The 11464-nt window shown below is 40.0% G+C and overlaps 1 protein-coding gene across 6 annotated transcripts in view; it reads right to left on the minus strand.

The window, feature by feature from the left end:
• Positions 1–234: 234 nt before the first annotated feature.
• Mindy3 (MINDY lysine 48 deubiquitinase 3) overlaps positions 235–11464 on the minus strand; it is a 75346-nt gene continuing 64116 nt past the window's right edge. For all 6 annotated transcript variants that reach the window (XM_026783087.1, XM_005354626.2, XM_026783089.1 and 3 more), the window contains 4 exons: positions 9139–9211; positions 7474–7561; positions 3812–3883; positions 235–1188 (listed from right to left, as the gene is read on the minus strand). In XM_026783087.1, coding sequence (XP_026638888.1) covers positions 1039–1188; positions 3812–3883; positions 7474–7561; positions 9139–9211 — 383 coding nt within the window. In that variant the 3' untranslated portion in view covers positions 235–1038. The remainder of the gene's footprint in view (positions 1189–3811; positions 3884–7473; positions 7562–9138; positions 9212–11464) is intronic.

An 11464-nucleotide genomic window follows, 5' to 3' on the forward strand; every position in this document is an offset into this window, starting at 1 on the left:
GACTTCTGACAGCCAGCATACCTTTCCCTGTAGAGCTGTAATGCTTGCAGTATGGCCTGACCTTTGACAGCCAGGATGCCTTTTCCTGTAGAGCTCACAGGGCTCTCAGGTAAGCCAGCCTTGTGCTTCACATTCCTTTCTGACTCCATGAGGAACATTTTGTTTGCAGGTTTTAAGGCAGAAATGTTTACAAGCACTTGTTGATCATAAGCCACTAATGTAAAAGTGCAAGGATGTAGTTAAAGAAAAAGTCTTTATTTATAATATTAACCGAAACCATAATAAATAATGCCATATGCTAATGTAACAACAGATGTTCTCATGCATTAACCAAGCTTATAAATATATATAGGAAAGCTGGCTTGCAGGAACAAAGGTGGAGAAGTGTGCTTAGCAATACAGTGAAGTGGAAGTTACAGTGTTAAGACCATCTAGCAAATAGAGTCTCCCCCATCATTGTAAAAATCCATCCCTATGCACCTGTGAGCAAATGGGAAGCTCCCACATATTTTCCACTTTTGTAAACATGCTAGAGTTAAATAAGTTACCAAAGGACCAGGGCTGATACTTTGTTATTTATTAGTATTTCTTATGGAAAACATATTTTCCATAAATGAATGACAATGAAAAACAAAAATTAACTTCTACATTTTTGGTGTGGAGGCAAAATGAACACAACAAAATGAACGTGAATGAAATGAGACACAGGAGGTGTTTGTGACTGAGTCTCATTATAAAGCTGCTGCAATATTGTGTTTATTATCTGGTAAGGAACAACCAATTACCTGACTGCGGAAGTGATAACATTTAATTAAAGCCTAATTTTGCTAGTAAATTTCAAAGAAAGGATTAAAATAGGATAACCTTTAACATAAAGCTTTAAAACAAATAATTTAAACATATCTTAAACACTGAAAATGTGTTTTTAATTGTTATTTACAGTTAATCAACAATACCAGTGTTTAGCTTAATGTAGCCAGTCATGAATCCCCCTTTCAACACCTGTTTTACAATCTTCCTTATAAATACTCAGACAACTCAGTTGAGTGAAGGAGAGCGTTCTGTAGTCCACAGTAACTCAATGCATGGCCATTTGGTTTGGAGACAGCGTTTAATAGGCGTGTCATCTGTCTGTAGCATGGGGTCTTCAAAGCCCATAACCACGGCAGTCCCTTCCACATACATTACCTGTTAAGAGGAAAGCCAGCAAGGTCAGTTAACATTCATAGCAAATTCTCAAGTGGATACAGATAGCTTCACAGTCAAGTATGTTTCTGAGACCTCATTATGTGGAGATTTACATCTAACTGTTTTGGTAGGAATTATACTCAACTATAACATCTGCAAAATAAATTTATAAATGAGATGGTGACATGAATTTTAATTATTAACTGGTAAAATTTAGAATTCGAGATCAAGATTAAAAAAAAGATAGGCGAATCACAAGCCATATACTTTTAGATGAAGAAAAAAAGTCGTTCTTCAAATGATGGACAGCAGGGTGTGTTTCTTCCCCTAGTGTCTACATGGCATACTGTGCTTGCTCTGGCTTGGCTCCTATTGTCAAGGGGAACACAGCTATGCACTTGGAGAGGACTTCACCTTCCACGCTCAGTGTAAGGGTCTGAAGATGATCAGCGTGTTAACGGGATCTGCCGGCTTTGGACTCAATGGTTTTGGAATGCAGCTCTTGAGTACATGTGAGGACAGACACAAAAGTCATGGAAAGGTAACAGAGCAGAGACCTGGCAATGATCACATTAACTAATTTGGGGGGCAGACAGTAGAAAACATTTATTCTGCTTTATTTTTTTTTAAAGAAAATACTTAAAGTTATTTGCCATACCAGGAGAACACTCACTCACTAACAAGGATTCAATGTGTACACTAATCACTGTGCTATTAAGAGGAGTGCCTATGACTGCTCTCTTCCAGAGTATGCATTAACTATTTTTACCAATTCAGTGGAGGCTACACATGATTGCAATTATGCTCTCATAACATAAAAGCATAACATAACATAAAAAACATAACATAAGTATGGGACCAAGGAGCCAAAAGAAACAAGTTTATCACCCTTCAACAAGAGTTCCCTTAAACACACAACTGATGGAGGAATAGGATGTTCTACTACTAGGGCACATAATTTGGTTTATAAACTTTACTCTTTAGGGAAGTCCAAAGGCATTAAAGTAAAATACATTCTTCATATTAAAATTACAACTCATATTTTTCAACCTAAAAGCAAAAGTGCCACTTTCTAAAATGTTGTCTGAAAGGAATATATCTTGACATAGGACCTGTTTCTCCAACAGCATCAGAGCAGAACAATGTGATCTCTTCTGTGGTCTCCACTGGTGTCTGATGTTTTTCCTGGTGGCTGCAGCCCAGACTAGTGTTCTTGTGTTTTTCCTGGTATCTGGAGTGGTACCTAACTGAGTAGTCAGCCCTACTTCATACTTCTATATGGACGATGTGCACACGCTGCTCCACAACTGTTACACAGTACGTCATGTTAATACTCCGGATGTCTTGATTTCTCATCTTGTGTTAGTATGTCAGACGCTTGTCACAAGCATGATTTGTAAACTTATTATATACAGGTAGCGTGGCCAAGCAGACCAAGGACAGGATTGGGAATCAGGAACTCAGTTCCAATCCCTGCTCTGTCAATGACTTGCTGTGTGACTCTGGCTGAGTCACTTAATCTCCCTGTCTCAGAGGCCTCATCTGTAAAATATGGATAATATTTGACTACCTTATAGGGACTGTGGCTGTGAATTAATATTAGTGATGATGAAGCTAGGCAAAACTTCAACAACTAGATGAAGTACTCATTAACACACAATATGAAATCATCCAGGGTTTCTTACCAATTGTACTCTGTTACAGATAGCAAAAAATTGGTGAAAAGATTTTTGGACATGAAAGGTTTTAATTTACATTTTGTTATTAAAATAAATTTTAGCCTTTTAGTTTCATTTTTATAAGGTAATGTATCTAACTTATGATCTACTTCTATAGCCACCCTCCAATTAGATACTTATAAAGCAGCATGAGGTCAAACTGAGGCATCATTCCTCCTAACATTGGCTAAACCTACTGTGGCTGTTCCTTGAATAAACACAAAGACTTGCGGCAAGAACACACAAAGGTGGCATTTCATTCAAAAAGGTGAAGTGCTCAGACAAAGCTTTTGCCTTGGACGAGGCTAGCATACTCAGACATGGCATCTGTGTGCCCTGGTCAACAGCTTAGAAAGGAGAGGTGCAAAGCAGAGTGGCTGAAAGCACAGGCACTGGGCTGGGCTACACTCAAGTCTCAATCCCAGCTCTGCCATTTCCTGGCTCTGGACAGGCTGCTTCCCCATGCTTAGGCCCTTCTACAGAGCAGACACATACAGACTTCAGAGGGCCATACGAAACTAAAGACTAAATACACTAGGTAGATGTTCAATAAAGCCATTTTGGTAAATTGAAAAAATTCTCAATTAAAATCTCAGTGTTATCTACTTCTGCATTTAAATTGATGAATAGGAGCCTTCTGAGAATTAGCCAGAACTGCTGATCTGGAAATACCTCCACAGTTTAGAGTAACTGTGTATATAGTAGAGATAGCTATTTTGTCACAGTGAAATTATTGCCCCATAGTTCAATGTACAGCTTGAAAGCAGATTATGTGTTAGTCAAATTGAATACAGACAATTTCCACATGTGTGGCAGTAGAGAGACTTCTGGAACACCTTAAGTAGCAACTGCAGGAGACTCAGACACAACCCAGCTGAAGACAAATTATAAATGAATTCTCATACCTTTTCATTATAATTTGACTGCTTCAATCCATTGTAGTGGTAGACAGTAAAAGATTCTGGACCACTGGAGCCCTGATATAAATAAAGGACTATTAAAACTTTAAGTTATACCTTTTTATAAGCAATTTCTAATAAGCAATGAATGTAAAAATGCAAATATCTTAAATCTTTATTGTTATTGGGGGATCACTTGGTAAAGACAACCTGTATGGTGTTAACGGCCAGGAAGGCTGAGAAAGGAAACAGCTGCTTCTGGAAGCAGGGAAGCCCTGACCTGCACAAGTTCTTCCATACCTGCTATGTCTCTAAGTGGATGTACGCGTTACACTAAAAAGGACAAGTTCCTAACAAATACCTCCTAAAATCCCTCACTACAAATACTTGCTTCTTGCTGTGGAACAAAGCAACACTGCCTCCACTAAACCACAAACACACATGCACCAACAGCTTCAGTTTGCCCCACAGTACTGAATCAGAAGTTTCAATTAAAAATATAATTTCACAGAAATCAAAACATATCATGCCTAATAAGACTATTACTACTCAAAGTGCCTGGGCTCCTAGCTGAGTCCTAGCTGATTCTCAGCAGGCAATATTCTATCCCTGCAGCTTGTCTTCCTGGCCAGGGTCCCTCCCTAGGATCTTTTCTACTTGGTGGGAAGTGAACTGCTGGAAACTCCTGCTTCAGCTCCTGACAAGGTGGGCTGCGAGGGTGCAGCTTTATTGAAAGGAGGAAAAGTGGGGGGACTCTGGGAAGGGTTCAGGGCTCTGCTCTAGGCTTGAGGCTCAGAGCATCTTCCCTTCTCCAAGCTCACTTTTTCAGTTCCTATGAGCTTTGAGTGTTTCTTCACTTACGACAAGAGCAAGCAAGGATCTCCAAAACAGCAGAGGAGTTACTCTGCCCTTCAGTCTGACCCCTAAGTTCGAAGTTCTGCGTCAGACACGTAAGACACATTTCTTTCTAAAATGCCCCTTCCTCATTTTCTAAGACCTGACCCAAATCTTACTTTCCTGTAAAGTTTCCTCTACTACTATGGGAGTTTTAAGAAAAAGCTGTCTGAATTAATTTGAGAATAAACATCACATGACTTTATATCATTGGGTTGTTATTCTGGAAGACTACATTGTTTTACATTTGCTTTAGTATTTCCCAAGTAAAATTTAAGCTCTTATAACCTGAATTTAGGTGACTATTTCCTGAATGATACACATGAGTCACTCTGATTACTTAGGTGAGTAATATGGTTTTGACTCACAATTTATTTTAACTTAGCAATAGTCATTCTCCTCACTTGAATCCTGTTAGTATTCTCAAGGTAGAATAGCTAATTGGCACACAGAAACAGGACAAAGGCAGGGCAAAGCAGGAAGTACTTTTGCCTATGGGGCTAGATGACAGACCTAGTTTAGCTCTTGGGTCAGTCATGTAACAGCTGAATGACACCAAGAACATTTTTCACATTTTCTAGGAATGGGGGGATACCTGCACTCAATTACAAGGCATACAGGATATGCTTACTGAAGATATGCTGCTCCTACTGGTCTCACTAAACTAACTTCTGCTCAGCGTCTACATCCTAACAATGCAGTGTCCTTCCACTGGGTCAGATAAGAAGGCAGAAGGGGCTCAGGGGAGTGAGTTCCCACATGGTGTGGATAGGCAGAGGTGGGAACGGTCTCTGGTGAGGAAGCTGCTCTAAGTTAGAGCTCCATTAGTCACCCAGAGGTGCTGCAACGTTGCCGTGCTCTGTCCCCAGAGCTCCCGATTCACTAGACCAGAGACTTGAGGGTTTGCATCTCTAACTACATCTTACACACGACATTTTGAGAACCTTCTGCTCCTGAGGAAAATGACAGCGGGGTCACACATGCTAGGAAAGAAAAGAATATGAATTCCACAGAGGCAATGAGAATAACCAGGCTTGAATGACGACCTTGCTCAGAGTCACAGGGAGGTAAGCAAACAGTAAGATGGACTCAAGAGCACCAATTAGAAAGAAAGGTGTTTCCTGTAGGATAGAAGGGAACTGGAACATTCTTCCTCCACAAAGACAGGAACTCTCACTGCAGTCAATGTTATTAAATAAAATAACACAGCGAGGACACACAACTGGGTGATCTGGGAGCAGCTCAGGAGAGGAGCTAGGGTGAGTATGACCAAAACACACCGTATGAAACCCTCAGAGAATCAGAAATATGAAAACAATATTAATTCCTCGAGCTAACAAGTTAAGTTAATATTAAGCATCATCTTGTAATTAACACACAAGCAGCCAAAAGAGCTGAGAACTGTCTTCTACTGCAGTTTTCAGTCCCCACCCTCACAGGAGTATTTCACACTGAAAACTAACAAGCAGTGTTTTTAGTAACGTCCTGGCAGCACCTTCTTGAAATATAACGAACCTCAAATACTGCTTCAAAACCTTATGATGCTATAATTAACCATCCACCAACACACCTAAAGGTACTTTCAGAAAAGCCCAAGGGTTGGCATACTAACATACTGGACACTATAGTCCAATAGTGCCTGCCTTTCCAATGTCAGAAAGAGAAGTTTGAGAGTGTTTTCTTTCTTTTTTTATAAATTATTTGCCAAAGTTTAAAAAGTTCAATTTCCTATACTGTGATAGCATTGGCTGCTTCCTGAATTTTACCACTCACCTTTATTCGTAATAACCAAAAGGAACCTATGCTGTCTAAGCGTGCCTAACTACTAAGATTGAGTGCCAGTAATGCCAGTTACTCTGTTCAAGTCAGACCTGTGCCCAAGATATCAAATTAACAACATATCAAAATTAAACAACTACATTTTTCTACAATAGCTGAACAAAATTGGCATTTCTATTTGAAGAGTTTATACTGCTGCTATTTGATGACATGACCATGATTGCTAAGCTGAATAATTCAGGTCAGTGGATACACGCCTCACTTAGGACAAAGAAAAGGGCAGATACAGGCACAACTAAGAGTGTGAGAACTAGCAGCCCTGTTAACTGAGGCAAAGCCAATAGAAGACGTGCACCATTTCACTGAGAACAAAGCTATCCTGTTCACCCTTTTCTGAAACTCGGGCTCGCTACTAGGAGCTCCTGCCCTTTCTTCTTGTGGCACTGGCCCACGACACACACTAACCAAGAGTTTTGCAAGAATGAACTCAGGGATGGGAGACAGAGAGGGGTCTCTCTTTATTTCATGTACTTCTAAATTCATCCTTTTTTTTAGCATTCCATCGGAATTCAGAGTACTGCACAGTGTACTGGTCCACTGGCACCTTTAGAGAACTGCATCACTGTACTAACATAAAGATGCCACACACATGTCACTGTAAGACAGGCATACTCTGAGGACTATATTGCTGAACCAGGACACAGACAGACCCACTGCACAGCAACACCTACTGAGTGGGGTACGTAGCTATATCAGCACACACACACACACACCCTCTGGGCACTGTATCACTGTACTGACACATGCATGTTTTCTAAGAACTACACTGCTGCATGGGCTCATACATGTCCTTCTGACCTTTGCATGGGAAGATTTTATGTAATGGTGTTTTCTCAGTCTCACATGTACATTTTAGGAAAAGGAAAAAATAGTCTAGTTCACAGACAATCATCTCAACAGAGCAAATGAGTACAATAGATTCTCTTGGCTGTTACCTGATCAGGAAAAAATTCTTGAAGAAATGGACCCAACAAAATGATTCCTAATCCTTCTGGATCCAATTTGTTCTTTATGAGATTTATACTATAGGGAGAAGAAAAGAAAAACAGTGAACACCAAAGAAGACAAACCCACAAAATAGTCCATTCTCTCATGACTCAATTGCTGGTACTATAACACATTTGGAAGCCAAAATCCTAAGAGCTGTTCTTTTTAGAACTTTAGTGACAAATACACAGGAATGGCATCTAATTCGCCAAAACTTGGCTATTTTTAAATCAGAGTAATCTGTTACTATTTAAAATTTAAATTATGACGATGACTTTAGAATATTGTTCCTTATTAGGTAAAGTAATTTAAAAACCAAGGCTTATAAAACCAGGCTGTAACCTCCCAAATGCAGATTCTCTCTGAGTCCTAGGTATGCATGAATTCAACAATCAAATGGAGCATTTACTTTTCAAAATCTATTTTCGGCTCTAGGAGTTAGAAAGAAACAAGTCAAGAGGCATTGGGACATCAGATAATAATAAAAAAAAATCTTCAAAATGTTACTTTTAAGAACTAAATAAGATAGATGCTTAACATTCTTGGACAATTTAACTTGAAGGCCACAGACATAAGAGCTTTAGTCCAGGGAATCGCAGCATGTGGCATGGCCCTTGCTGGTCTAGCAGCAAACACAAGTAAACAAGTTCTGTACAGCGTTTGCCACTTAGGTGTAATAGAGGCTGGTAAAGAGTGATGTATGAAGCTCAAGAGGCAAAGAGAAGGGGAATGCAGTTTAAAGGGTTTCAAAACTGTCAGTTTTCTTCCCCCAATGCTATCTCAAATGACAAGTTAAAGTTAGCCTACTAAATGCAAAGCAGCATGTTTGGGAATTACAGGGAATTTGGGCTGATCAGCTTTCCCAAGATGCTTCCCCAGGGCTCAAGGTGGGTGGAGTCACTGTGCTCAAGCTCTCTAGGGATGGACAGCTAGAGCAGGGGCCAGGCACAGGGCTACAAAGGACTCCCTTCCTGAGAAGGTCTCTGTCAGGAGACCATTCTCAGAGTTTGGTGGACATCTGTCTGTCTCTTTCCTCTGCCTGTGTTTAGACTAGGTCAGTTCCAGAGTTTTTGTTTGTTGTGTTTTATTCGAAATGGAATCTGAGCCATGTGTTCAGGGGTAAAACAGTTTTGTTTTTTGTGTGTGTGTTTTTAAAAGTTCTATGAAGGTTACATCTCTGTGACATCGCTAGCCAGGTTCAGTGATATATTCCTCAGCTCTAGAAGATGTTGGAGCCTGACTATTACAGCCTTTCCAGGCCTGGTTGTCATCTGAATGCTCTATGCAAAACCTCTGAGTTTCAGTGGGTCTAGGGAAGGCCATTAGATTGTGATCTAAAACAAAGGCAAGGTCATTATTGTCAATGAAATTGCATATATAAGACCTCAAAAATGGAAATCTTTGTAGAGAGAAAGTTTCAAATCAATAGTGAAAGACTGATTTTGAGAAGTGAGACAGTCAATGGAGAATGAAGAAGCAACACATGACAGACATGGTCATCTGTTCTCAGATCAGGCTAGGCTTTTCCCCCAAATTTTTATTGTCTTGTTATACAAGCTTAGCAACACCACCCTACCCCACCCCTGCCTGGGATCACTTCCAATCCCACTCACTACTCAGGGTCTGAAACAAGATCCAAGGCTTTCATCACATCTTCCAGAAGGGAGTCGGCTATGAATCCATTATCTGGGAAAATATTAAAGAGAAGGTGGAATATGAACATTTCTGATCAGGTTATGGGGAAGATCACATACAGGAGCCCAAGGGGTGGATAAACTATGTATGATTTTGCTATACAGCTTACTACTACCAGGTACCTGCACAGATGAATTTTCTTAGGGACACAAAGATTTATCTTCAAGGAAAATTTTAAAAAAATATACTTACAAACTACAGTTAATGGGATGGTTGAGATGGAGGGAGGATGGAGATGGGAGCAGGGAAGAAGATATCTTAATTAAGAGAGCCAATTTGGGGTTGGCAAGAGGCCTGACTCTAGAGGGGTTCCCAGGTGTCTACGGGATGTCCCCAACTGGGTCATTGGGTAGTGGAGGAGAGGGTGCCTGAAGTGGCCTTGTCCCTTAGTCAGACCGATGACTATCTTGAATATCACTATAGAACCTTTGTCCAGTGACCAATGGAGATAGAGACTGAGAACCATATCAGAGCACTGGACTGAGCTCCCAAAGTCTAGTTGCAGAGCAGAAGGAGGGAGAATATGAGCAAGGAAGTCAGGACCATGAAGGGTTGGTCCACCCACTGAGACAGTGTGCCTGATTTAATAGGAGCTCACCAAATGCTGCTGAACTGGGACTGAATGAGCATGTGATCAAACTGGACTCTCTGAATGTGGCTGACAATTGGGACAGACTGAGAAGCCAATAATAATGGCACTGGGATTTGTCTCTACTGCATGTACTGGCTTTTTGGGATCCTAGTCTATTTGGATGCACACCTACCTTCCTAAGCCTGGATGGAGTGGGGAGGGCCTTGGATTTCCCACAGGGCAGGGTACCCTGCCGTCTCTTAGGACTGGAGGAGGAGGGTGGACCATGAGTGGGGGAGCAGGGCGGGAATGGGAGAAGGGGAGGAAATAGAAATTTTGAATGGTATTATTTATAAAGCAATAAAAAATAAAAAAGAACTACAGCTAAACCTTGAAGTTAAATTCTTTTCTTTTTAGCAGTTTCACAAACCTGCAAATGGATAAAAACTCCACTTAAAATGACAACGTAACTATATCCAGCAAAACTTTCAATCACCACAGAAGGGCAAAACAAGATATTCCATGACAAAACCAGATTTAACCAATACCTAGCCACAAACCCAGGCCTATACAAAGTATTAGAAGGAAATATCCAACCCTGGAAGTTGGCTACATCAACAAAAACAAAGACAATTGATGATCTCATAGCAGCAAATCCCAAAAAAGGGAAAAAGCACACATATTAAAATCTCCAACAACAAAAACTAAATTAACAGGAGATAGCAAATCACTGGTCATTAATAACCCTTAATATAAATGTACTCAACTCACCTATAAAAAGACACAGGCTAACAGATTGGATATGAAAACAGAATCCATCTTTCTTCTGCATTCAAGAAACACACCTCAACCTCAAAGACAGATATCGCCTCAGAGTAAAGGATTGGGAAAAAAAATTTCCAATCAGATGGATCTAAGAAACAAGCTGGTGTTGTTATCCTAATATCTAACAAAATAGACTTCAAACAAAGTCAAAAGAGACAAAGAAGGACATTTCATAATAGTCACAGGAAAAATCCATCAAGAGGAAATCTCAATACTGAACATCTATGCGCCAAATAAAAGGACACCCTCATATGTAAAAGAAACACTTCTAAAGCTTAAATCATACATTAAACCACACACACTAATAGTGGTAGACTTTAACACTCCACTCTCACCATTGGACAGGTCAGTCAGGCAAAAAATTAGCAGAGAAATAAGAGAACTAACAGATGTTATGACTCAAATGGGCTTAACAGACATCTATAGATCTCCCATGCTCTTGGGGAGGTAGAATTAACATAGTAAAAATAGCAATCTATCTTACCAAAAGCATTCAATGCAAGGCCCATTCAAATCCCAGCAAAATTCTTCACAGACCTCAAAAGAACAGTACTCAACTTCGTATGGAAAAGCAAAAAACACAGGATAGCAAAAATAATCTTGTACAGCAAAAGAATTTCTAGAGGCATCACAATCCCTGATTTCAATCTCTACTATAGAGCTACAGTACTAAAAACAACCTGGTATTGGCATAAAAACAGACAGGAGGACTAATGGAACTGAATCAAAAACCCGGATATTAATCCACACACTTTTGAACACCTGATTTTTGACAAAGAAGCAAAGATTATAAATGTGAAACAAAAAGCATATTCAACAAATGATGCTGGCAAAACTGGATATCAACG

Source organism: Microtus ochrogaster, chromosome 16, assembly GCF_000317375.1.
Source record: "Microtus ochrogaster isolate Prairie Vole_2 chromosome 16, MicOch1.0, whole genome shotgun sequence".
NCBI classification, from domain to species: domain Eukaryota; kingdom Metazoa; phylum Chordata; class Mammalia; order Rodentia; family Cricetidae; genus Microtus; species Microtus ochrogaster.